Genomic DNA, 26,558 nt, shown 5'->3' with positions numbered 1-26,558 from the left:
CCTTCACTTTAAATTTTCTTATGCTTAAACTATCTATAGCTATGATAATAATTATAAAAATATAATTTTTTAATAAATCCTACAGAATTAAAAATGCACTTGCATTTGTTTTTTCAGGCTGCTATTACTACAAGTGGTAAAGGAGGAACTAAGAAACAAATTTTTACATTGTCATTCACCATTGAAAAATATAATTTAGAATTAATGAGATTTTAATGAAAAAAATTTTATCATAACGAACGTCATGCGCCGTAACGCTATTGCGTATACGGTGGGTGACAATACTATCTAAGAGAAGGATCGAGAATGAATAAAAGAAAATATAAAAAGACAAGTCACACGCATATTTTAACATCTTGAAATTAAGTAACTATATAGTAATAGTAATTATTACACTTCTGTTCAGTACTTGCGATGCACCACAAAAATACTAATATACAGTTGAAGTTTAAATAAATTTTTCCGCTGATGTTTATACTCATATTCTATTGTAGAGAAGGTTTAATAAACAATAGGCTCTGTTTTTTGCATGAAATATTTGTTTTATTTGACAAATGCGCAGTACGATTGATTGTGGTTTGATCGGATGAAAAAAGGAGAACAATCGAATTCACATCGCACGTCTTAGTATAAAAACGCTGGAAATTTGTTTCGTTCTTAAAAACTAATCAGTCCTATCCTAAGTTCTTGCAGTACTTCTATCACAATTTTGCATTGTTAATTAACACAGGAACTCCTATATACACTTATCGCTCAAAAATTTGTCCACTTTGCTGTCAGAGAAATTATCAGAAATTTGTCACAGTCAACACCAAAACTTGAGAAATAATTCTTGTCGGTTGTACAAAATTCACATAACATATCACAAAATAAACTCGTATTTATCGCAAGTTTATCAGCTCAAACCAAGACAACAAATACTTACAAAGACACTCATCCATACGCATCATTCATTAGAATTTTTTCTTGATATCATTAAAGATTTCTATTAAAAAATTTGTAACATTGCTCAATAATAAATTATTGCTCATATTTCACAGCATTATCGCCTTTGGCCATCATGATTGAATACCTCCCTTGCAGAGAATGACAGTAAAGCAAATACAAAGTACATCGGATAATTAGATTTAATAGTAAATGAAAAATCATTGATTACTTTCTGAATTCAATCGGTAAATACAAATACGAAATAAAAGGAACATAAAAGTTTGACAAATAAATTAGTAAGTACTGGATGTAGAAGATTACATTATCTTTTGTATATAGCTTAGTTAAAGCGTACGTGTATATGATTATAATCATGATTCCGGAGTCTTATAAGCATTAAAGGCTTAATATTAAATACGAGTCTGCCTATACAGGTGTCTAAACTATGACAAAATGCGTCAGTGCGAGTCGGAGAAAAATAAGAAAGCTTCCTCTCAAAGAGCTTTCGATGGTAGCTTCGACTGCTTTCCTCGTTCTTGCACTGATCCTTCTGGTAATCGACTAGTCACGTGGTCTCATCGTCGCATACTTCTTCCTCTTCGTGTACCATATCGCAGTGGATCGAAATTTTACGACAGACAAGACGAACCATCGCGCGATTATACGCTAAGTTCATTCTGTGTTGCAACTGCCTCTTGTAATTCTCCCGAAGTCCCGAGCTACCCATCGGTGTCCAAAGTCACCCGTGGGCCATTTTTCACCAATGAGGCGTCGGGGCGGTCTCTTCAAGTCCGAATTACGTACCGAACAAAGCAATGCGTTTATGTGACCAGCCAATTATCAAACTTTCTCAACGGTATGCCTTTGCCTTTTCAGCCCAGGCAAATAAATCCACACTCGGAATAGCCTCGAAGTTCTGACAGCTTACTACATCGTTGCTATAAAATAACAAATTAACGTTAAGTCTCAGCCAAAGTAAGATTCTACTATAAAGCGTGAGGATGACTCAGAAGACTCACTTTGTTTGAGCAGCAATAAACACATTGGGCTGAATCGATTCAATGTTGTCCCCATTGTCACAGAAAACTCTGGCAAGGCTTGCTTTGCGAATTTGTTGCAATTGTTCTGCAAATAAAATTGGATGGTCGATAAAATGATGAAATATTGAGACATCAATGGTAAAATTGCGATAATTTGCTTATAATAAAGCCTTACGTGAAGTGAAAGGACTTGGTTGCTTTGTAGAATCGTAGAAGAAACGATCGGTGCGTCGAGATCTCAAGAACTGTTCCGAAATAAGACAACGGAATGTTGGTCCAATCAATCCATCCTCTGCAGGTCTCTCAGCCAATCCACCAATGATTAAATCAACGTCGTCAGGGTGCAGGTAGGTTGTACGCAATTTCTTCACCATCTGACGGACAACAATGTTCGAATGTAGTCAGGATCCTATATATATTGGACGCAGAAAAAAATTTCTAAGTACCTCAAATGGAATGTGATCGGAAAAATCTTCAAATTTCTTAGCAACTGGCAGACCACAGTGTTGACGATAATAATTATAACTTGGAAGACCATGGTCACGTCCACGTTGAATGTCCAAGCTTATCGAGTCGAGACCAAATTTGCCATCGGAAGTGAACAGTTTGCTCGTTAAGTCAGTGGCCAAGTTAGCATCCATTTTTTGAGAGGTCTGAGTGACTAAACCCCGAAGAAGACCATCAAAGTTATTATTTACTTCGATCACACTGGGTTTGAAGAATGCATCAGAGAGTTGAAGAGTTTCAGCTTGCTGGTTTTTGGAGTCTACTATGCTACAATATCAACGATTGGTTATTAAAACAGTTTCACTGGAATGACGTTGAATTTAATTTTGCAATTCAGGTCTTACTATAATTTTCCTTGCATGAGGGAGTTGAGGAATTTTAAAGCAGCAGTGGCAACTTCGTTGCTAACAGCAGGTTCGTCATCAGGGTCATAGTTACTATTCAAACTATTTCCCACTGTGAGCTTAATAGTACGAGTGTAGCTTTTGCCCAGTATTATGGGCAGCCACTCCTTGTAAGTAATATGCTGAATTTCAGCAATAACTATACGTCTAGTTTCCTGATACAGGATTTCATCCCACCAATGAGGATTCAGTTTGGCAAGTTTCTCAGCAATACGATTGTGCTCTCTGTGCCAAATTGTGTGCATGACAGCCAATTGAGGTTGAACATTGACACGATCATCGCCTGGACAAATAATAAATAAAATTATTATCATCAATCTCGACAATTAATTCGATGAGTCATTCTACTTAGAAATGATTCTTAAGAAAATCTGAAGAATTTACCTGAATTATAGCAACTACCATTGCAACCAACCGTAAAGTCCGCTGCGGCTGTAGGTAAGTAATCATGATTATTACGATTCTCAACAAGTAATTTGCCTCCTTCGTATGACCTAAGCTCGCGCGATTTTTGCAAAGTTGAGCCATAAATCATAGAACCGTCCAAAAAGTGACTAGCTTGGTTCATCTGCTCGACTGGTCCAAACGTGCAGTCGGATTTAACGACTGGTAAAGATCGTACATAATTCATGCAGCGAACAAAATGTTGACCATAAATTGGATCATTTTCTGGCACAATGATCGGCGAGCAATCTGGATGAACGTGTCGTGGTGACAGTTTGAAGCCATCTGATCGGCAGCAGGAAATTGGCTTTTGTGTCGAAACTACGAATAATCAAAAATTAACATCAACAGCATTGAAAAATCAAAAAATATGAAAATTTTGTACAACTTACGCATTTTACGAACTGGTGTATGGGCAAGATCATGGGAAATAAACTGTCCCCACTGCATCACAGCCAAAGTCCTAGATAGATCTGATTGGTTGGAGGGAGAAGAAATGGACAAGCTGACGGTCCTGGCACCAGGCAACATTTTCCTATTTTCTCCCATGTGCCTTGGCTCCTGGATACCTGGTTCCCAAATTAAGCATTATATTTTGGCTAACACTATTTTAGTTTTATCGTTAAATCAGAGTGCTTTCAATTTTTCTCTCACACTTCACTCTAAGTGATTTATAAATTAAAAGGAACGAAAAATTATTTAACGCACTCTAATTGAATGTTCTCATTTGCAGCGAGGATGAATGTAAACGTAATACATACAACTTATCTAAGTGAATGATGATGGCATCCAAGTGAGTGAATCAGCCTGGGAGTGACACGTTCAATCAAATAAAGTCGAATTTTGTTATCAAGTAATAAAATGACCAACGAGCCAGTCACTTAAAATAATATCAACTTAAAATTATTAAACGTACTTGAAGGTTTTTAGCATTTTAGAAGAAAACAAAGCTGTGGGATGAATTTGAGGAAAATTAATGATGGCCCAGTTAAATTCACTTACTCGGAGACCAAAACGAGACCCGTTACACCCGAATGAAAAGAAGATAATTGGAACTATTGTTACATAATATAATATGATACAATATTAGGTATATCCGAATTGAGTTACATACACTTCTATTGCTGGATAGAATCTCCCAACCGGAGCACCCTATTGTAGGCAGTATTATTCACTGCTACACTCAGGCATTTTATTCTCAATGTGCCTTATCGCACAATAACTGTAATGCAAATCACAGAATATAATTTGTTAAGCCAATCGACGAACGTTTATCCATTAGCGCCCAGGAAATTGTAAGATGGTTATGAGTGCCACGTTAAAGTAACTGTTTGCTTAATTTTAACAAGTAATTCTTTACCCCTAGAAAAAACAACCCCAAAAATTACTAAAAGAATTATTTATCACCTATCCTACTTGTTTAAATTCCCTAACGACATGAAGATAATTAACTAATATTTTATAACAGCAAAATACCAATTATTATCAATTATTCCAATTAAAATTAAATTATCCCAAAGTATTGAATTACAAGTCAAAGTTTAGTCGAATAATTTACTAAAGTTTAAAAGGAGTGGACAGAAGAAAGGAATGGGAAAGCGCCAAACGTTCAAAGGCTGTAAATAAGTGTAACGATTATTGGACCAAATATACGTCAGGAGAAGAAAAAAATACGGCGTGAATAGAGTAATATCAATTTCGAGAACGAGAGGATGAAGCGAGAGCCTAAGATTGAATAAAACCTGTAACGTAATAGGCAAAGCTGAGGGGTCGGTATCGAAAATGAATGAAAAAACCGATGAACGATATCACGCAAAAATGATGTTAATTTACTGATAGGGAAAGAAACTGATCAACTGTTGATGATAGCCGTAACTTACTACTCTTACCATCAAAGTAATGCGGAAAGAGAATTCTTGTATAGGCAGTCATAGCTCTACCCCAGCTCGGGTTCCTAATGTTATTGCAACTACCATCGATGCTTCTGTACTTCTGTTTTGCATCGCATTTCACTGCGTTTGCCACTGCACACTTGGAGCCCAGATTAGTGCCACGCATTTCCAATGTGGATACATACCGGGCACAGTTGCTCTTATCCACTCCAAAACTAGTTTAAAAACAAACGATTAATCAAGTTGACCTTTGTCATCGAAATAAACCTAAATTACAATTAATTTTTCATTTCAAGGCCAGACCTGGTTAACCTTACGACAATCACCTTCTACAATATTGAGAAACAAGACGAGCCGAAGTTTTGGATGCTAGCAAAGCACTCGCAGCTTTATCAGCAGCAGCATCCTCAGGCAGAGAAGTCAAAAAATCTCTGTGGGCTGGACCCTGCAGCTCTATGTTAGCATTTGCAATATTTCTTTCCAAAGTGGCCAAGCGATCTATCGCACTCTGAGCAAAGGCCATAGACTCGTTTATGTCGCTTATGGTGATTTTTGGTAATTGACGCTGCTTGAACAGTCCTGTGTCTACGATGCCTGCCCCATCAGGCGGATCTGAAAGATTAAAATAAAATCTGCAATTTCTTATAGAAAAAATTACGTTCTTTCAAGGCACTCTTGTAACTCACCCAGATATCTTTGTATAGAATTTGATAATTTGGGTACACCAATGGAATACGACTGCCCAAGAAAATCCATCGTTTGGAGAAGCATCCACATCACCGCAAAAGTAGCCACGGAGCCCGCCATCACGCCTCCGGCTGAAAACAACAATGATCTTTAGTCTTCTCTCTCGTCTACCTTATATATATATATATATATATATATATATATCTAAACCACACAACGCTCGAGTTCTCCTGCCCCACGTAACTCTTAGCTAATAAACCTATTCTATCTCGCATGTCGTGTCAAATAAATCTCTAAACTACTAAAACTTTAGAATTTTCTTCGTTTTACGATTATTCTATTGCGTTGATACAGCGAATATTTTGTTTTAATATTATTTTATAACGCTTTTTATATTAAAATAGAAACTTAATAGATAAATTGCAGCGTTATTAAGCGATAATCAACAGAGGTCTACGTGAGTACACGAGGGTTTGCTTGGAGTGCTTTTGAAAAGAAAAATGGTTCTATTAATAGTCTTAAAGAGTTTAAAATGCATACTAGTACATACAATTTCCTTGGCATTCCTTATCATTATGGAAGCTGCGTATTTTCCGATAATCAGTAGTTTTATAAGCTTGTTTATTCAACAACAATTGGGTGCTTCGAAATTCTACTCGACTCGTTACGTAATTTTTAATGTCAAATGCATCGAATTGCCATGAATCTGCGAATATTTGTGAGAAAAATAAAAATAGCCTCGATTTATAAAAAAATAGTAGCCTAAACTATTAATTTTATTAAGTTGCAAATTAAAAGGCTTTCCACTCGTATCCTCCTGAAGATTTTTGCTAAAGTTACACAGGTAATTATCTCGATAACAATTTTCCCCTTATCTTAGCGTCAGTCCTAAATAGCAGCGGATGTATTTATCGAACTTTATGGAAGTAAACAATTCTCTCATAAACATAATCGCAAGACGGTAATTGTATATATTTTTATTATTAAAATAACCAGTATATCTCTCAGCTCGTTTTTATTATATTTTATTATAGAATGTAATAAAGTTTATCGAAGGTTTATTATTATAGAGATTAAGCGATAACATACTTAAACAATTTTATAGAATTCATATAGATGTATATTTAGAGATAACACTCGAGATTCTAAAAATTCTAAGTCGCATTTTTTAGAAGGTGGCATACGATTTAAAGCAAAATTAATGAAAGGTAAACAATAATTTTTCAAACGATTGCATTTATTTAATCAAAATATCTTTCTTCGTTAGTTACACATTTTTCCTGAGATTTTTCATTAATTTACTTCAATCATCTCAAAATTAACTGAAGAAAATATGAAAAAATAGTGCTTTACAACACATACAACCTTCTGGTATAATAACAATTTTATAAATCGTCACCTTAAATTAAAAAACGCGAAGAAAAAATTAAATCATTACATTTTGTGAAAAATTTAGTGATTGTTTATCAAAGTTTACTTCTAATTGACAGAATTATTTTAAAAAATAATAAAGCATGAAAATCTGGAACATTCGGATGCCAAGTAAAATAGTAAAAATTATATGGTTTGCATAATTGTTTCTCCTAACATCGCACGAATTTTTATTGTTAGAAGTTTACTCTTCGTTAATAGATAAGGGTACGAAAAAACGAGTAAAAACATAAGATAAGAACGTACAAAAGGATATTTTTTGTCATTTTTACACAGAGGTAAATAATTTATATTTTTCAATAAAAAAAAGTTGGATGAACTTTATCGGACAAGTTGAAGTTAATTTATTGATACTATTTATTGTTATTATCGTGTCGAATATTGATAGCCTCATCAATCGTGCTGTGGTTATATACATATATAAGTTCCATGGTAAAACGAGAAGATTCCAGCATTCTCGATTCAATACACAAAACGCATTCGCAGCCTTTCACCTGTTTATACCTAGGTCAAAATAAATTAACAACATATTCAACGACTACTCTAATATACATGGTACTTTAAACTAGCCGTGAGCCACAGATCATAAAATACATCAGCTTGTACGTATTAATTAAATTAATTTGCATGCAGCGAAGAGAGAAAGTAAACGCTCTTCAAAAAGTGGTATGTTTTTAATACATAACTATCTTATTTAAAACAATTTCATATTAGGTTATTTGCGAGATCGTATTTTTTAGAGATTTATTTTAAGAATATCCGGTTGTTAATTATAAATATTTTTACTTAGCGCTTATTTCTAATTTAGGGTATTTTTTATATTCATTGAGGCACAGACTTACAATCTGGCAACACGGCCCAGAGTGGAAAAGAGTACCCCGTTCTACACAAACTCAAAGGGCTGCAGTGAAATTTACATTGACACTAAATACTTCATGCATTTAATTAGATTGATATAGAACAAACAAATTCTGAAAATATCTCTACTACACCATTAACACTTAAAATTAATTTTAATCAATAACGAACTAACAATATGAGAGTATGCAAGATTATTTTCAATTTTATATTATTACCAAAAAAATGGCTCATGCGCTTTTCTAAAGCATGCATGACGAATATCCAACGGTTGTGGTCGAGTAATTTGATCAAAAGCGTTCTTTGCTATAAACAAAAAAAAGCCTTTGTATTCTCTTGAGTAAAATTAACGATGAATTTTGTTTGTAGGATTGTGATAACTTTTTAGCTGGAAAGAATCACTTGGCACGCGTCAACAAACGAATTAAATCAGCATTCTTTGATTTGTCAAACGAAACTGAAATTCGAACCGCGATTACCGCGAAGTGAGTCTGAAAGTACGTCTATGTCTTTACGCCGTTTTTGTCGAACTGTTGACGTTTCGTGAAACAGCCGCTAGTTGTTCCCATTCTCACGTTCAATCTTTTTTCTTCGTTTAACTCATCGACCGTTCTATCTCTACCTCACTCTTACTCGCTCACGGATGCTTTATTCCAGTTGAAAAAGTTCTATCACTCGTCGAGCACGTGCTCAGTTTCTATTATTCCCACCACGCGACGCCACTAAAGCATCAAACGTTGAGCGACGTTTATGAATTTGAGGCTAAAATGCAAAATAATCCAACGGTGTTCAAGCAGACTATTACAATTTTCTCTATGTCATTAACTCAATTTTGTATATTTAACAACTATATTATTAAGCGATTCTTGAGAATCTATAGATATAGCTTACGAAATTATGAGCCATTTGTGCAAGGCGCTAAACAATTACGTCAATATTTATTATTACCACGTGTACGTGCACATGGAAGGTTAATAACAAATGTCTATTTTTAGACTAGTGAATAATTACACACAAATGAGAGTATCGACAGTTTTCTATTTTTTAGAAATGCTTGTATAATGAAAAAAGAATATGCGAGTCTGAGTAATAAATAAACAAGCGCGATACGATTTTAGAAACGAAACGTCAAATAAATGAGAGACGTTATTGTTAGGTCATTATCAAACGTTCTGGAATAAACTTGTAGCGTAATTCTATTAATGGACAAGTGCAATTGTTATGACTGGTTTCGATTCATGAAGACCTCGAGAAGTTCAAGGCTAAGGATAGATCAATGAGGTTAACAATTAAAAAATGTCGAATGTTACAGTCGACTTTATAAGTTCTATTAATTATTATTGGTATAGAAAATGTAAAGTATGTTTCCAATAAAAAAGATGTCTAGACTCATATCTTCCACCCGGAGATTGATGCCTCAATTTTTATATTTGATCTTTGTTTAGAAACATTATAGATGTTGAGATAAAGTATACAATCTCGAGGCGTACACACGCATACTTCTGTTCTTCGTGTACAGATTTCTATAAATCGAGATCATTCGTCATTACAATAAACTCCTGAAATTTTTCTGCTTGTCAAAACAGTGAGTTGTAAACAGATAACTGACCAACGGCACTAAAGAAAACAGTAAGACTCGTAAGACTACTTTTTCTTATAAGTACCGGAGTTATTTTAATTTCATCGTCACATTTTGAAGTTTCACATTGAGTAGCAGACGCTTTTGACTAAAAAATGCATATAAATTGGCTATACCAACTAACTGTCAGCAAATTTTAGCAGATTCTTACCAGAGAAATTTTTCCTAAGGCGTTCAATTCGAAGATTCTTGCAAAGAAATGTTAATTCGTCAAATCCCATGTTTTCTTGCGTGAGAATCAATTGGGACTTGAAGCCCCGAACCCTAGTAAGGGTTTCGAAGAAATTTCTTGTGCCGAAAGAACGGAAACTCGTCGTATCTGATCGATACACACCGCTTCTCGAACTTTCTCCGAACGCCCGCTTCTTTGTTTAGTGCACGAACACAATTTCCTAACGGCGTTTCTCGTATAACCGGAAATGCGTAATGGAAGGCACGCGGCTCTGTTAATCAGTTTGCAATGGAAAATAATCTGTCAGTCTTTTACTTTTGTCGCATCAAGAATTTCGGCGATCCGATCCGACTTCAAACTGAGGTATCTAAATCCCTCAGCTCAGCTGTCTGTCTGTCTAGTACCTGACTTTATCCTAGATGGACGCGCTTCGGTTTTCAAGGGCGCATGCGCGATGAGCCACAAAAATCCTACTGCTGCGTCTTTGCGAACTTGAAAGATGCGCACCCCCCACCATTTCAATCAATGAATGGTCTAGTCCATAGTGTAAATTATCTGATTATATTTTGCCAATAAAGCCTTTCAAACAATAATATAATAAAAAAAAGTTAGTTTTGCAAATTGAATAATATAAACAGATCTACATGCGTCCATAGACAAATTCGATGGAAAGTTAATTATAGAGTTTGCTTTAAAATTACGCGCAAAACTCAAACTACATGAATGATTAATATACTATACAACAAACGTGGTAGACACTTGCAAGCCGGTTAAACTGGCACGTGATTGCTGCGTGCTGACTATAATTGTTCTCCGTTAATTGTCATAAGGAGTATAAATTAAATTGTGCAAAGTATACTTATTGTTCGTCATCATTCAAGAAAACTCCTGTCAATTTTAACAATTACGTGACATTCACGTTTTACACACACGCACAATATTATTCTCTCTGTAATTCTTTAAATGAATTCACACCGATTTCCGATTTTGACATACTTTAATTATTTTAAATATTGGTTACTTTTCCACCACTCTTTCGAATCAGAATTAAAAACAATTTCATAAATTTCGTAGACTCGGATTTAACGATTAATAATATACATAGACAAAAAATATAAATTGCTATAATATGTTAACCTCAACATTCCATCACATTTTTTAGAAAAACAATATTTTACATTTCCTTAAAAAAGCGCGGGAAAAATTGAAGCGCGTTACTGTACATTAAGCGACATCTAGCGTAATATTCTCAAACCTCGTATACTACCTTACCGATCAAGCTTAGCGGGTAATTTTTAACAAATGAAAACAATTCAATTTTAAAAAATAGTACCCTTTACGGTGCGAAGAAAAGTTTAATGTTAATTAATTTTATAAATATAGAGGTATTAATTAATAACCAGCTTGAGAAAAGTTGTTCAGCATTAGTGATTAAAATGTTTGTAAAATGTGTTTTGATTAAAAACTTCATTGAGAAAGATATTATGATAGAAAAAATCTGTGACTTACTACTTTTCTAGTACGGATTGGCGTTGAAGGTTATGGTTAAGTTGAAATACACAAATGAGCTGCCCCGAAAAATTATAGCGAATTGTTGTGGAGAATACAGTCTCGTACGAAGTCAGCTCGAATCTGCTTCTGGTAGATATTGCTTTTCGGTTGCAACTAGTAAGTAGCGGCTATCTGTAAGCGGTCAATGATGAGATAATCCTCCCACTTCTCTTCTTTCCCGCGTTATCACGACTTTTCTTTTGCTCGTCTTCGCCTTCGATTACCCCGGGTCTTCACGGGTCGTTCCTCGCTTCTCGTGAAAACTTTATCTATTAGAAATGTTGATTTCTCCCTTTTATATATAGTACAAATTGATACTTGAATACGTTAGGTAATTAGCCCACCTGAGTTTATATTAAGTCTTTATTAAAGTTGTATAAATCAACATAATAGATTTGTCTTTTAGGTGACAACTGTACAAACGTTACCCTCCACAGCGATATTAGAAGCGGGAGCATCCGGATCAATGAATCGAGGAATGGGTCAGAAGAACACCATTTTCTTTGTCTTGTTTCCTTCGTAGTTCGCCCCTCTGCCACTCGCTCGAAAACAAACTCGTTTATTTGTTGATTATACCAAGAAGTCCATGTGATTCATAACTCGATAAAGAGAAGAAAGATCAATACCGACCAATAATAATCACTGTTTATCCATACTCTTAGCTTTTATAGCAATGATCTTTTCTTCGCAGAATAAATATAGTCGCAAACATTTACCGCTGATTAATGAATATATATTTTACACTCCTTTCACAATTGTATAAAGTTCTTCGCGTAAAACATATATGTGTATTAAAATTATACAGTGCTTAATAATTTTCTTCAATATTGACAATGTTACGATTAAGATTGTCTGCTCTATTCTGTGTTTAGTTTTACATTTAGAGAAAATATGTTCGAATAGATTGAGAGAATAAAAATTAAATACTCGGAAAAAGCGTGATGGAAAGAGGAAATTTGTAGTATTTTTTATTAATCAATAAACTTAGATTTTTATTGGAAGATTGGGGAAAACTATTCCACCACGATTTGAGAATTTTTCTCACAGAAGGAGCAAAGTCTTTCGGTTAAGACCCCAGAATCACGTGAAGTTTCGTAAACTAAGCAAGTAGAAGAAGAGGGGGGTGACAGGGTTGAAAAGAAAAGATTATCGAAAATTGAATGGCGGGAAATTATGTAGCGTATGCATATATATTAAAGAGTTATGAGTTATCGGTTCAAAATAAAATGACACAGTTATTGAACGAAGGCCAAAAATACGAGAAATTATCAGCAAGCCACGCTTGTTTATTTATTTCTCCCATAAGCATCGACTTTTCGATCCATTAATTGTATTAATATTAAAAATAGTTATTAATTGGCTATTACTTGTATGTGTTCACAGCTTCTATTTGTATTAGAGCAAAATTACAATGTGTCAAATGTTCAACGCTCTTAGTGTATATTACTTCCGCCATAACGCGCAATTATTTGAACGATACAAATTGCAAAAATCAACGAACGTACGTTAAACTAATAAAACAATCAATGACTCATATCGTTCTTTAAACGAATGATATACATTACAGTTTGCCTCTTTTTTAGGTTAAAAATTGTTCCACCGTGGATCTAATTTTAGCCTCTATTTGATTGGCACGTTATCATCGACGATAATACATAAATCATCGAGAAACGCTAAGACAAAGTGTCTCCACGCGAAATTCCTCATCAAAGATCACTTTAACTCTCACGTTTAAATAAACTTAATCTTCGAACAAACTTCTTTAATGCAGACCAATAAAAATCTTAGCTTAAATTTTAACTTAGCAATTATACTTAACGAGAAGGCACATGCTGAGATTACAGAAGAATTTTACCTGGTGTCTAGATTTTCAAAGACAATGTTCTTAGAAAATTTCGTTGTTTTATCCGAAAGAAGCTTCTCCAACGATTCGAAAGCCGCTGGTGAAAGTAATATCGTTGTTCATACTTCATATAATATTGTTTTTTGACAACTAAAATTTGAGTCAAGTGAACCGCTCTATAAATGCATAGGTTTACGTTCTCCCATTCTTTGTTTACCGATGATTATTTTATTTGTACCTCAGTTCATAGTGTTCATACTGTACGCCAGATCTCTCACCTATTTTTCAAATTGTCATGTGATTTTTCCCTCAATTATTTTTGAACCTGCAAAAAATCTAATATGGAGCAGGCAGATTCTAGAGACATTGAAGCTTTGAATGAAAATTTTGTGTATAACGATATGCTGGTCAGAGCATTAGTACAACTGTATTCCGAAGAAGGTTAGAAAAATGAACGGAATATTAATTAATTTCTATTCAATTTCTGTGATGAAGAGTCGTTGTAATTAATATTTTTTCCAGAAAAGAAACATATTCACATTTGGCTAGAGAAGCTAAGAAATATAAGAGGAAATAAAGAAACGCGGATGTCTAGAAATAATTATATGTGGCTACTTTTGTTGGTTATGAAAAGTGGAACTTTAACGGAACCTTTCAACAAACTCCCACCACAGAACGAATTACCTCCGATCTCTGAATTAGTGGTACATAAAAATTCGTAATTGTTATAAACCAATTTCTTTGAAAGTATCTATGAATCATGACAATTTTTTCTTATTCACACTTTGCTCTATAAACAGCCAGCTCACATTTTCGAAGAAGCTCTCTCATCCACGAATCAAAACTTCTCCTGGATAGAAAAAATGCTTTCCGAAACGAACCTTATACAAAAAGGGAACGAGAATAATGCAATTCCTCCGAAGAATTTTTTAGATCACCAACCCCAGCCAGTAAATGGGATTTCGTGCTACTTCTCTATTTTCAGCAAACGTACTTAATTCCTATTAAATTTAACAAACAGTTCATCATAATTGTACTAATAAACATTTTATACCACATGCCTATTGTCTGGCGATAACAGCGCCACGTGTCAAAAAAGATAAAACAAATAATGCTAACTACCTTATCGACGCTTGCTAAAATATCTACTAATTTGTATCAATCAAATTATTCGCATTATTATATAAAAGTATATTATTATTGTATAAAATAACAAAATTATATCTTTTTATCAAACTAAAACCAATCTAACATAAGAAATTAATTGAATTCATGTTGTATAATAACGTTAATTAGGCGATTAATTTATTATCTTGTTGATGTGTTGTACTTCAAGTCTTTTGCTGTTTTGTATACGAGTGGAAATTAATCTAGAGGACGTTTCGAGAATGCTTTATACTATATTTAATGAGTTGTTTAGGTATTCAAACGTGTACCGATTCGTTATCTCAAATGGAAAGAACCCTCTTCGACACGACGATGCTATTGTAAAGTAAATCTTACCTGTCTATATAAATCATCTCACGTGGTGGACAAAATACATCTGTAATTATTTCATGACTGTATTTACAGCTGATTATAAGAACAAATGCTGTCTCCTTGTTAATTAATTTTCAATGCATTTATATATGTACATTCAACACTGATGCTTTTTTGAATATGGCAAAAATAAGTGTAAAAAATTTAATTATTACTTTTCTGGATACTGCCTGAAAAAGTATAATGAGTTCCATCGATTATTTTTAATTATAATAACGAAAACTGTCAAGTATTACCGTATAATAGTGCGAGAATAAATATTTCGTTTCTACGATTTGATTACTCTTGTAATCAGAATGAATCAGAGAGTAGAGGGCTTGGAAATTCACCAAAGTCTGTAAAAAAATTTTTTAATCACTGGCAAAGTAATTCCAGGTGCTATGATAAAGAGAAAATAAATAAAAATATAAACGAAGCCGTAGTGGAAATAACTGAGTTATCTTTCTTGTTATTTATGATTTGATATGGGCGACGATGAGAAGTGAAAAATTTTCCCATGCCATCACTACAAAACTTAACGTTTGGTTAAATACCTCGGCATTTCCTCGTGGCAAGCTTATTGGGACTCGCAGGCTTTTAGGTAGAGTCTGCTTTATTGAGCTTTTTCTCCTTACCAATATTCTAGAATTATGTTGGAAAAAACTTTTCGCTCGAAACGTAAGTTATTAATAATAAAATGTCTTTTATCTAAATTTTTAATTTACCCTCTTTAATTTAAACATTCTAATGTTTGTACAAAACATGTTTTACAACAGAATTTTTAGCAAATTATTCTATTAAGACAATTTTGAATTGTTTTAACGTCGAATAATTACGTTTGTTATTGTAATAATTCATTGGTAATAATTTTTTGCAATTATTTTATTTATGATTCAGTTCCTCGATCAAAACAATAAGCAAATTTTACGTTACCCAGTCACTAATATATAGGTCGACAATGACTAATTCCAATTACAATAAAATTTTAACGTATACTTAGCTTGATATCGACTTTTACAAATTTAGAAAAAACAAAAAATTTACCTGTAATATTAGTTTTTTAAACATTCCAGCGAATTATCCGGAAGTAATATTATCGTTTTTCAAAACAGAAAAACTGTCCGTTTCTCAAAGTGCATAAATAAATAATAATTCAAATTCAGTGAAAAATTATGTTTCTCAGTGTGGTTCTAAGTGTATCTAGGTGATAAAAATCCTAATTATTGGAGCCACAGAGTCATTGTATTTCCCTCAAAATGTGATTGTGTTTAAAATCCAGTGATTATACTGTTTATAGTCGAGTGCATTTGTTGAATAATTAATAAACTCAACAAATTTCTATGGACATCAGTGAATGAAATTAACGAAATCCTGCAAAAAAAAAAAATTATTATTCAGAAAGTACAAAACACCCGGTAGAAAATAGATAAATGTCAAGAAAAATTAATAAAACGCTCTAAATTTGAAATAGGGTTCTATTATCAGACATCGTTGCTAAATCTGCGTTCAACAGGTCGAACGACTAAAAACTGAAATGCTGCAGCAGCACGTATATGAAAAATCGTCGGTTAAGAGTAACAAAGAGATTGGTCTTTTTAAAGAGCAAGGACGCGTTTAAGTGTGGCGATAAAATCATCGAGCGATGGATAATGTAATTAATTTTAATAAAGAGGAAGAGGGAAGGGGGATTGTAAAGCGAGAAAGGAAATATGTATATCCATGATAAAAATCGCTCCTACGATACTATTAAACACGCGAAGAATTCAACTGCAAAACTGTGCAGGATTCACGATTAAATATTACTCTACGTTTCGTCATAAAATTAATACGTATATACACATTAGATGTAAAGGTTAAACATTTTGTACAAACTGGACGGAAGCGGTAGTAGCTCCCAGTGTCAACAGGTTTCCGCCCCACTTGGGCTACCGTGTCCACTCTCCTCAGGAGGGATTCTGTGTATTCGCAAGCTTTTAATGTGGAAACAAACAGTCGAACCACCGCATCAGTTGCACCGTGCACGCTTTGCAACTGGAGTCGTAACAGCTCCACGTGGCAAAGATCATCCAGTGCCAGCGGCTTCCTCGACGCAAAGACCAAAGCACCTTTTGCAAATAACGCCCAGGACGGAAAAAATCATTACGGGGATCCCTAAAAAAATTGATTAATGAATACTACGGTTCAATCTAAGAAAGGCAAGTCTCATCATCCAAATCGTTCCTCCAGCGAATTTCTTCTCATGCAAGAGTTGCATTTCCACCATTCCTTCTTTCTCGTTTTTTAAATCCTTGTTCAATATGAACTTGATATAAGTTTCTATTTATTTAGCAAGTTGCTCATTTAAAAAAAAAATTGCTAATGAATGCCACAGTGCAATTTAAAAATATCAAACCTATTTCAAATTATTTTTCCAGTGAATTTCTTCTCATACTGGAATTATAGTGCTCTCTTTCATTTTTTATTTTTCTTCATAAACCCTTTTTTTAAAAAAGTGTCGAGTTATTTATGTATTTACTTTGCTCATCCCTATAAAAAAGTATTAATGAATACCACTATATAATACAACAAAACAAACCTTTTTATCCAAATCATTGTTCTGATAACTTTTTTCTCGTGCTGGAATTGTAGTTTTCCTCCTATTTTTTCTATCTCTCTTGTTCTTTTAAAACTCTGTCTACTCTAATCTCGTAAAAAATCATGAATCTTACAGGAATGTTGAAATACCGCTTTCTAATTTTACTTTTTTGTTTCAAGGAAACCTATAAAAACGTCAAAGATTTTCAGGCACAAATTGGTTAATAAGAATACTAAATTAAATTTATAGGACATTTTGTGTCATTTTATATCAGTTTAGTGCAATTTTTTCCAGGTAATCTTGCACACTACACGTTGCATTAATTTACTTCAGTGTATTTGTGTTGTCACTCAGAGACTCCTGAAAATTATTAATGCAGATTATAAATTAATTATTTATAAAAAAATATTAATGCTTAATTCTTTTTAAATAAAAATTCATTAACCTCATAAGCAGACGATTTGTAAGGGGTCCTTGAAGAACCTCACTTTGTCCAGGAAACTCAGATTCGAGAAGACACATGACAATTAATGTATAGACTGAATCTAGAATAATATAACCGTCAGAGTTTTTATTTACCGAACATGAATATTCAAAAGTCGTTGAATCGTAGCCGGTAAAAAGCTACCATTTATCAGAAAATTAAAATTTCCGTTAAGCGAGCTCATTAGCCCAAAATTAATTAATTTGTCCTCGGTTCGCTGTATACGTCAATATACGGTTGTAAACCTATAAAAAATGATAATGGTTTAGTTAAATTATTATTTTTTATTAAAATAATTAGCGATGGGCGGAGCTTATCTAACGGAATATTGCAGGAACGCCAGCTCTGATAAGGATTCAATATTGATCGTTTTCTATCAGGTAACCGAAAATTTCCTACTGTGAATCAATCAATTAACGATCGTTGATTATCGCGAGTAGCTGATTCGCCGAGCGATACTCATCAAGGCTGGTCGTTCCTGTTCTCATTTGATGAATAATTCCGCCAACCGTCATTTTTTTTTAAAGTAAATCATTTTTTTGGCCACAGACTGGTCGTCGCTGAATACAAAATTAATTAATTCTCGTTAATTCTCATTATGGTATCGGCCGCGTAAGTGCTCGCGATTCTTTCATCATAAAATCATTACGACACATTTTATTGGTTAGTTAGACAATTAAACGAGAGATCCCGGTGGAAGAACATTTTTTCATTATCGCTTTGCGCTTGCTTTGTTTTGCTTACAAGGCACGCAGCAGAACTCAAACAAACATAGCCACGCGAGTCCCCGACAAATTCCTAAGCGTTTAATATTGTTCAATTGAGAAATTCAAATATTTAAAAACAATTCACTCGATTCCGAATTAATAATTTGTCATTTTGAGCAGCAGAGTTTATTTGCTCGTAAGGAAGACTCTACGTAGATTATATTCTACTTGTTGTGTATACATTGTGTGCCAATGAAAATAGCATAGATTATATATGAACGCGTAAAATTCTGTTCGTAATTGCAAATCTAAAGGATATTGATCTCTTGAGTAAGATTTTTATGAGTACAAATCGAGAGATGATTAGAAATGGTGTTATACAAAGAATTAATTTTTCTTATAATTATGAAAATAAACAGAATTTAATATTATAGCCTAGTTAATTTTTGCGGTGTTACATCCTTTACTAACCTCTGTGTTTTCATTTATGAAAATTACTTAATTCTGAAGGAAAGTAAGTATTGCTGCTATTAATATTTCAAGAATCGTTTGCAAGTTGTGAAATATATATACTATTGTTTAATCACTCCATATGTTTAACAATCCTGGAGTCGATTGAATTATAAAGCAGCTTGTTTAGTATATTTCATTATTGTACTATTTATTTAAAAATAATTGCAGCATTAATTATTTTCTTGTAAACAGTTCATTAAACTGTTATATTGATAGAATACTGTTGATACTTTCCTCTTACAGATTTAATTACACTTTAAAAGGATAATTTATAACAATTATAAAAATAATGCAAGCACATAGTTTATTATGTGCTGACAGCTCTCAATGGTAGGTTAGGTATTCCTGTGTCGTTCCTACGATCTCTCATCTCTTTTGTAATCGCAATACAAACTGGGAGTTGTTCTGCCATCTAACAAAATTGTAAACAAACTTTTTGCTAGCCAAATCGGGAGTCATAACTCACTCCAGATATGCTCAAGATCAACATAAACAGCGCACACCAGTCGAAGTAGATCTGCCTTTTCTACAGCAGGCCAAATTTGTGAAGCATCTTAGTGAAATATTAAAAATTTATGGCCACAAAAAATCCCACCAACAAAACTCCACTTTGTTGGGGCATAAGAAACGGATTTTTATCATTCAGGCCAATTTTCGTTCAATAACAAACGATCAGAGAAACTGGACAGTGCGCGTGTGAATACTAATTTTAGTCGACACTTTTACCGCATGGCTGAAAAGTCTTATTGTTAGAAACCGAAAATATTTTGCTCAAACACGCGTCGTTTCTTTTATTCGACACTTTTTTCGATACCGTAGCGAACAAACGGAGAATGGTTTTTAGAAGATTTTTTGATATATTTTCAATGTTTCGCTACAGACGCTTATATCGTACGTTTCCTCAATGAATTTTCAACTTTGTTTACATTTGTGCCACTAAGAACTTTTACTCGTTGTCTCAGTCGATATTTATAGTTCTTATTAAACGAATATTGTATATTTATAATTATATATATTACAATTTTTGCTTCATTTTTCACTTGAAGGTGAGGAGGGAAAGACTGAGGATGGTCCAGCGGATTTTGAGCGGGCAATTATTGCAGCAGGTAGGTGTACCTTACCATTGTTATTTCAATATAATGATAGCTGGTACGCGTTATCAGAAATATTAGCTGGGTTGTTAAAGTGTAACAATGAAGATTCGATATAGATTTGTTTAACAAAGAATAACTAAAATAATACAAAATAATGAAACTTAAATTTTGTTAGGTTATGGAAAGTTTCACCTACTCTTACTATTGGCAATCTTGCCAGCTAGTTTCTCCAGTATTTTTTCCTCATCTTCGATGTCTTACGTTTTGCCATCTGCTGAGTGCGACCTCCATCTTACAATGTTCGATAAGGGACTCCTCAACTCCATGTCATACGCAGGTAGCGTTACTTAAAAATCGCCCAATTTCTTAAAAATTAATTCTCATCTTTAAGGTCCGGTCTCAAGTCTTCATTACAGGTGACTCCCGCCAAAAACTAACTGTAAGATAAAATTTTGCTATGCAGGGTTGCCGGTTTTTCGAAAATACGTATGCTGATTGGCTAATTTACAGCAAATCAGCAATCCCGCATGGTAAGATGTTACCTTCCAGGTCTTCTATAGTAGGACTCACTTTAAGCTGAAATAAGTTAATTATGCCATATTCTATTTTACATATCATATATCATAATTAACTTAATTCAGCTTAATCTAGACTTGTGATACCAGGTATAAATATTGTCATTTCTTTTAATTATTCGACGAAAGATAAACAATTGTACCTGCTAAAATTTTTCACCGATAATTTAATTTCCTTCTCTGACCATCCACTTTTTTTTAGGTATGATCTGTACCTCTTTTTTTTGGGGTTTCATGGCAGATACTTTCGGCCGTAAGAAGCTCATGTTTTATGGCTACTTGGTAACTGGCTTACTAAGTCTGGCTACAGCCTTTTCGCATACCTCCTGGCTTTTAATTTTGTTTAAGTTTTTGGACGGCGTTATGTAAGTATTTTCGAAAAAAAGAAAAGACATCTTTCGAATTTAGCAAATTTGCATGAATAAATTTATAAAACTTCGTGGATCGTTTCATCGAGTACCTATCGTCGTCTCCCATGATTAGGATAGTCGTTAAAAAAGAGGTATTTTCATTTTGAGTAAGGCATACTCCAAATATATTCGATATAAATAAAAAATACCATTTTTTACTATCACCATAATATATACATAGCTGTTACAATAGAATTCCCTTCCCCATGTTTAGTGAATTGTTAATTTTCAATTGAAGCAAATTTTCTATTACGATATTCGATAAATTCTAAGAAAATAAATAAAATATAAAACTATATAATATATTAATAAATTTAAGAGGATCGAAATAAAAATTTATAAAAGTTATTGTGTTATAAGCTTTTTCTTTCAAGTGTTTTAAGTGCTAAAGAGAATCGGCCGGCATGGTTTTTGATTTGTTTTTTTTTAACTTTGCAGTATTTCTGGACCATTTGCCGCCCTGATGTCGTACTTGGCAGAAATTCACGACAACAATCACCGATCTCGAACGTATATGTGGCTGGGTGTTTTTTTCTCATTGGGAAATATTTCTCTTCCTTGTAAGCCTTACGCCACCAATGCATGAACAAAAAAACGTGGTTGATTTAGAAAAATAAATTGTATCTAATTTTTGTAGGTATTGCTTGGTTAATAATTCCTCAAAAATGGGACTGGTCTTTTATGAACGGGACGGTGGAGATTAACTCCTGGAGAGTTTTCCTGGCTATTTGCTCTCTACCTGAGTTCTTGGCATGCTTCGCGTTCGCATTTTTCCCCGAAAGTCCACGGTTCCTTATGCTGAAGGGTCGTCGCGAGGAGGCACTCGAGATGTTCAAGAAAATCTATGCGATTAATACTGGAAAAGATCCTGAAACTTATCCGGCAAGAATTATCACCATATCTTAACGCTAATGAGTTTGCAAAAAAATTCAAATGACGACAAAAAATTCATTTCTTATCTTGCTACCGATTATTGATGAGCAGCTACATTGATTATTATAATTATTGTTATTATTGCGTTTAGCTGTGGGTTGTTAATAGAGTACTTTTAACTGGTTTTATAGGACCTGTAACCAAAAACTTAGTATCACTCTATAATATAAAATAGCTTTATTTGAGTCATCAAAAATGGTCTAAATTTATAATACGTTTTTTAACTTAATAGAGGGTCTTTATTGAATGAGAAATTGATATTTTTTGCAAGTAAAGTGATAGGAAAATTGAATGGTAATAAATTATTGTTGATGGGTTGGGGGAGGGGATAAGAGGGTAAAGTTCCGAGGAACAGTAAACTCAAGCAAACTATAAATTATCACTAGTTTTTTTTAACATTTTTTTACTTAATTTAATCATTTCCTTTTTTCCATTTAGATCAAAGACGTTATGGAGGACGATGACCAAGCAATTGTAACAACTGGCAAAACTCTGCTTGATAAAATAGATTGCTGCTGGCAGCAGATCAAACCACTCTTTTTGCCACCAAATATCTCCAAACTTATCATCATTTCTCTTATTCAATTTGGTGCTACAATAGGGTATGCTAGATTCTGTTAAATTAAAAAATCGTGGGAAATTAATTAAAATTAAATGTACAGGATAAATTAACACATGCACGCAACTCGTTAAGCATAAAAAGTTGAAAGTTTAGCATTGATTATTATCTTCAACCAGTCATAGGTGCAGCTTCGAATTTATTCTGTCTGAGAGTAAAAATTTACGTTGATAATGACGTCCTCCTAGTATAATTGTGCTATATTGCCAATAAATAATGTGGTTTTCCAGTTTTTTGCGAGTGATAATTCTTTATAGAAAATTACAAAGTCTCTTGTATTTCTAATTGAAAACATTAATTTTATTTGGTTTCAGTTCAAATTCTCTCCGTCTTTGGATGCCTCAATTATTTGCAATGATAGAGGCTTACAAAAGTACCCACATAGAGGATTCTTCAATATCACATCCATCAGTTTGTTACATGTTTGAAACTAAGGACCTCTCCGCAAATTCGACAAATCGCTTTTACTATAACGCAACTAGTACTATAAGTACTCCAACTTGTACCACGGTATATTGTTACTTAAACTATAAGATATTTTATTCTTATAAATTTATATTATTTATTTGTTAATTTATAGACTCAATTAAACTCTACGGTATTTGTGAATTCTATAGTAATAGCCGTAACTGGAGTTATAGGATATACGTTAGCTGGTACATTAATAAATGTAGTAGGGAAGAAGAAATTAATGGGTAAGAAGTTTGACTGACATAAATTGTTTTAATGGAAAATTTTTTAAGCAATATTTGTAATTCTACACACAAATTACAGCAATATGCTTCACTGTGGCTGCATCCTGCTGTGGATCTCTTTATTGGGCCGAAGATTCCAATGGAATTCTAGGATTATCCAGTGTATTTGTTGCTATGTCAAGTATTGGAGGGGCTACAGTTACTAATATTATTGTAGATAATTTCCCCACCTATTTCAGGTACTTTGTAGGCTCTGCAAAGAGTTTCTTTACCTTTGTTCATACCTTGTTATCTATTACCTTTCATCAGCTTTATTATATTTATTTATATACTTTTTATAGAACAATGGCTGTTAGTATAACCATGATGATTGGAAGAATTGGCGCTGTTACAGGAAATTTACTTTTCCCCGTGTTATTCGACATGTCTTGTTTAGGACCCTTCATGATGATCGGCTCTGCATGTCTGTGTAAGCAAATACTTGATACTTTTAATTCCTAGTAAAATATCGTAATATTTTTATATTCGAATTTATATAATTTTACAATCTTTTTTTAAACAGTTTCTGCATTTCTCATTATTCTCGTCCCAAAGAAGCCCTCGAACAAAGAAAAGCCGAAAAATCTTGCGTGATAATTTGTCGAATGTAAAAAATAATCATGCGCCTACTGGACAATTTTTTTAGTGTGTAAAAAATGTTATGCCATAAAAGTAATAAGTAATGTAAACATATATACTACGAAGCTATATATGTTTTATATACGCTTATACAATAACTAATTCATTTTGTAAATACGTCCACTCATTTAAAATAAGTCTCGTAAAGTCTAGAAGCGAAACGTATATAGTTAAGTATGCTAGTAACAAATTAACTCGAGTATACTCTCTAATTTTGCCCGAACTTTTATGTAACAATAAGCCTGTGTTCTACTTTCATTTATAATTTGTAGAAACGTACAAACATAAAAAATAATTTATCGAATTCTGCAATTACGAAAATTGCGAGTGTGATAGTATATGTTATATATATTGTCTATGTACAAAGGAAAATTATTTAGATAGCGCGTATAATTAAATTAAACCAAGAATATGTAGAATTTATTATTTAAGACGCCTTTATAACGTCGTTTTAAACATTACACCACGATTGTACTTAATATATCTTAGACGACCAGTTAAAATTGTATTTAAACAAATATTTTTTATATATATAATTATAATTTTATGTACAGCTCGCGTATATTTAAATAGAAATATTATAACAGGATGAAGCTTTTATTGCATCCCAATGTAAATACCATTAATTTCTAAGAGAGCAATAATATTTTTATTCATCTAGAAGACCTGACCAACATTATATGTATATGACATGCCCTTCAAGTGAAAGCAAATATATGATTCCTATAGTAGGCCTATTAGAGGCAACGTTACACTTGTACTCGGAAAGGTCGTCATATATGTTGCTCACTTTACTTAAATATAACATTTGCTTAGCTCAGTTGTGATTTGTATGTCGCGTTTATCGGAAGTGTAGAAACATTTGTTTTATCTATTGATGGGTCTATACTAGTCCTCCTGCTCGATTTGATTAATTAAAAAGATATTCCATGTTTTAGTTCAGTTTGCCGACTATCCTCCATTATAATCTGAATTTTTTACTTTGAAGATTCGGCTGGTTGGACCAGTGGTGGTCTCAGAGTAATTCTAGTGATCTTTGAGGATTCCATTTTGGTTTTATGATTTTTCGAACCTCCAACATTACTACCACTTGTTGTTTTATCACTGTACACATTAAACCGGGCTGGTTTATAGTTTCTTAAAGATTTCGTTCGCTCGGTGCTGGAACGTTTGATAAATTTGTTGGGAAAGACCTTATTAGGTACATTTCCCGTGAGAGGAAGTCCTGCCTTTCTTTTCGGATACATATTCTCCTTCTCAATAAGAAATCTATCTTTTTTCTGAGTTGTTTTTTGAATTGTTCCTGTATATTATGCTTTCGTTTCTGTCATTTTCGCAATATTATTGAAAATTTATGGTAAAATAATAAAATGTGTCTTGTACAACAAACAAATAATTGGACTTCTATTCGTTTTGGACACACTGACTGCAACTAATTCGTGCTGGCAAGTGGCAAGGAGAGAAAGTTAAGATTTAACGGATGCTTCGACTCTTTTGATTGTAATAAAAATAAACGTACATAACCATCGTACTTTTCAAATAAATCAAAACGAGGATTAAAAAGGGTTGTTAATTTAAAAACGTAATATACGATAGGCGAGTTGACGAGAAGAAGAAAGGTAAAAGGATTTTGTAATCTCTCTTGAAAAATTGACTGGAAATTAAGAAAAGTGGATGGAAGTTAAAACGAGTTGAACATATTTAGTTTTTTAATCGCTTTTCTAACGAAATCTTACGCTCTGAAATTCATTCGCTAAAACCAACAAACAAAAATTCACGTTAATAAAATGATTACTAAAACCTTCCCCAAAGGTAAAAATTTATCCTACCAGAGACGATGACTTTTGATAATGCGTTTTATCTTAAATCCACATTTTTTTCATCATTGTGATAGCAATTTTCATTCGCAAACTTTTTTTCATCGATAGATTTGTCGCCCAGTCAAATGAAGGATAAAACTGATAAGGAAATATCCAAGGATTTTAAATAGAATAAAATTCGTAAATCATGGAAAAGGACATATTTAGGAGACTTAAATCCTTCCGACCGTGACGCTGAATTCATGGCACCTACGATTCATTTTGAAAATGGTTTGACAAAAAATTCGAGAGACACAAACTTTCTAAATAATTGCAAAAAAAAGAGCAACAAAATGTTAATGGGAGTTTTATATATTTTTCAGATTCACCATTTGCTCGGATGAGACGTGAGAAAGAGGAATTTATTAATACGTGAGAAAAATATAATAGCCCTGTTGCTTATAACAAGAAACCAGTCGATGTTAGTCCGTTCCAAAAATTTTTGTCAACAGAAACTATCCAACCATTATTATGGTTTCAGGAAAAAGAAGACATATATATAG

At 33.3% G+C, this 26,558-nt stretch overlaps 3 protein-coding genes and 1 long non-coding RNA gene across 9 annotated transcripts; 2 read left to right on the top strand and 2 right to left on the bottom strand.

The window, feature by feature from the left end:
- Nucleotides 1-529: 529 nt before the first annotated feature.
- LOC136777612 (peroxidase-like) lies at nucleotides 530-16,094 on the bottom strand. 3 transcript variants are annotated; one of them, XM_066734043.1, is made up of 14 exons: nucleotides 15,958-16,094; nucleotides 15,171-15,269; nucleotides 14,899-15,104; nucleotides 13,408-13,720; nucleotides 5,901-6,032; nucleotides 5,541-5,826; nucleotides 5,212-5,429; nucleotides 3,715-3,891; nucleotides 3,263-3,643; nucleotides 2,819-3,161; nucleotides 2,414-2,741; nucleotides 2,143-2,341; nucleotides 1,947-2,052; nucleotides 530-1,865 (listed from the first exon to the last, which is right to left on the bottom strand). In XM_066734043.1, the coding sequence occupies exons 5-14, from the start codon at nucleotides 6,019-6,021 to the stop codon at nucleotides 1,778-1,780; spliced, it is 2,247 nt and encodes a 748-aa protein (XP_066590140.1). In that variant the 5' UTR covers nucleotides 6,022-6,032; nucleotides 13,408-13,720; nucleotides 14,899-15,104; nucleotides 15,171-15,269; nucleotides 15,958-16,094; the 3' UTR covers nucleotides 530-1,777. The 3 variants fall into 3 exon arrangements, with proteins under 3 accessions (XP_066590140.1, XP_066590141.1, XP_066590139.1); XM_066734044.1 differs by lacking the exons at nucleotides 13,408-13,720; nucleotides 14,899-15,104; nucleotides 15,171-15,269; nucleotides 15,958-16,094 and adding exons at nucleotides 11,511-11,821; nucleotides 11,897-12,034; XM_066734042.1 differs by lacking the exons at nucleotides 13,408-13,720; nucleotides 14,899-15,104; nucleotides 15,171-15,269; nucleotides 15,958-16,094 and adding exons at nucleotides 8,409-8,496; nucleotides 8,706-9,930.
- On the top strand, nucleotides 13,731-14,851 carry LOC136777617 (uncharacterized). The gene is made up of 3 exons (XM_066734052.1): nucleotides 13,731-13,836; nucleotides 13,918-14,099; nucleotides 14,196-14,851. The coding sequence occupies exons 1-3, from the start codon at nucleotides 13,737-13,739 to the stop codon at nucleotides 14,391-14,393; spliced, it is 480 nt and encodes a 159-aa protein (XP_066590149.1). The 5' UTR covers nucleotides 13,731-13,736; the 3' UTR covers nucleotides 14,394-14,851.
- LOC136777615 (synaptic vesicle glycoprotein 2B-like) lies at nucleotides 15,176-26,477 on the top strand. 3 transcript variants are annotated; one of them, XM_066734049.1, is made up of 14 exons: nucleotides 15,176-15,591; nucleotides 20,239-20,298; nucleotides 20,462-20,623; nucleotides 21,064-21,226; nucleotides 21,710-21,831; nucleotides 21,909-22,153; nucleotides 22,643-22,806; nucleotides 23,138-23,333; nucleotides 23,404-23,518; nucleotides 23,598-23,757; nucleotides 23,860-23,987; nucleotides 24,081-25,815; nucleotides 26,125-26,286; nucleotides 26,379-26,477. In XM_066734049.1, the coding sequence occupies exons 1-12, from the start codon at nucleotides 15,564-15,566 to the stop codon at nucleotides 24,149-24,151; spliced, it is 1,614 nt and encodes a 537-aa protein (XP_066590146.1). In that variant the 5' UTR covers nucleotides 15,176-15,563; the 3' UTR covers nucleotides 24,152-25,815; nucleotides 26,125-26,286; nucleotides 26,379-26,477. The 3 variants fall into 3 exon arrangements, with proteins under 3 accessions (XP_066590146.1, XP_066590145.1, XP_066590144.1); XM_066734048.1 differs by lacking the exon at nucleotides 15,176-15,591 and adding an exon at nucleotides 16,279-17,108; XM_066734047.1 differs by lacking the exon at nucleotides 15,176-15,591 and adding an exon at nucleotides 19,725-20,083.
- LOC136777618 (uncharacterized) lies at nucleotides 17,119-19,520 on the bottom strand. Of its 2 annotated transcripts, XR_010823284.1 has the most exons (4): nucleotides 19,151-19,520; nucleotides 17,934-18,217; nucleotides 17,489-17,848; nucleotides 17,119-17,390 (listed from the first exon to the last, which is right to left on the bottom strand). It is a non-coding gene; the product is annotated as an uncharacterized lncRNA (long non-coding RNA). The 2 variants fall into 2 exon arrangements; XR_010823283.1 differs by having other exon boundaries at nucleotides 17,119-17,848.
- Nucleotides 26,478-26,558: the final 81 nt, after the last annotated feature.

The sequence above is a fragment of the Prorops nasuta genome, unplaced genomic scaffold, assembly GCF_024137725.1.
Source record: "Prorops nasuta isolate Cenicafe-Biocafe unplaced genomic scaffold, Cenicafe_Pnas_1.2 PNAS00011, whole genome shotgun sequence".
In the NCBI taxonomy this organism is placed as follows: Eukaryota; Metazoa; Arthropoda; class Insecta; order Hymenoptera; family Bethylidae; genus Prorops; species Prorops nasuta.
The sequence above is the reverse complement of the archived record's forward strand: the minus strand, read 5'-3'. Positions and strand labels throughout refer to the sequence as shown.

What these genes read in the sequence shown, in the direction of transcription:
- LOC136777617 (XM_066734052.1), top strand. Translation starts at nt 13,737, where the DNA reads ATGGAGCAGGCAGATTCTAGAGACATTGAAGCTTTGAATGAAAATTTT. An exon ending in ACAACTGTATTCCGAAGAAG is followed by an intron (nt 13,837 to 13,917) that starts GTTAGAAAAATG and finishes TATTTTTTCCAG; the next exon opens with AAAAGAAACATATTCACATT. An exon ending in CTCCGATCTCTGAATTAGTG is followed by an intron (nt 14,100 to 14,195) that starts GTACATAAAAAT and finishes CTCTATAAACAG; the next exon opens with CCAGCTCACATTTTCGAAGA.
- LOC136777615 (XM_066734047.1), top strand. Translation starts at nt 20,026, where the DNA reads ATGGTTTTTAGAAGATTTTTTGATATATTTTCAATGTTTCGCTACAGA. An exon ending in AAGTTTTTGGACGGCGTTAT is followed by an intron (nt 21,227 to 21,709) that starts GTAAGTATTTTC and finishes TTAACTTTGCAG; the next exon opens with TATTTCTGGACCATTTGCCG. An exon ending in GTACTCCAACTTGTACCACG is followed by an intron (nt 23,334 to 23,403) that starts GTATATTGTTAC and finishes GTTAATTTATAG; the next exon opens with ACTCAATTAAACTCTACGGT.
- LOC136777612 (XM_066734042.1), bottom strand. Translation starts at nt 8,759, where the DNA reads ATGGGAACAACTAGCGGCTGTTTCACGAAACGTCAACAGTTCGACAAA. An exon ending in CTTTCCGCATTACTTTGATG is followed by an intron (nt 3,892 to 5,211) that starts GTAAGAGTAGTA and finishes TTTGGGAACCAG; the next exon opens with GTATCCAGGAGCCAAGGCAC. An exon ending in ACCAAGTCCTTTCACTTCAC is followed by an intron (nt 2,053 to 2,142) that starts GTAAGGCTTTAT and finishes TTTTATTTGCAG; the next exon opens with AACAATTGCAACAAATTCGC.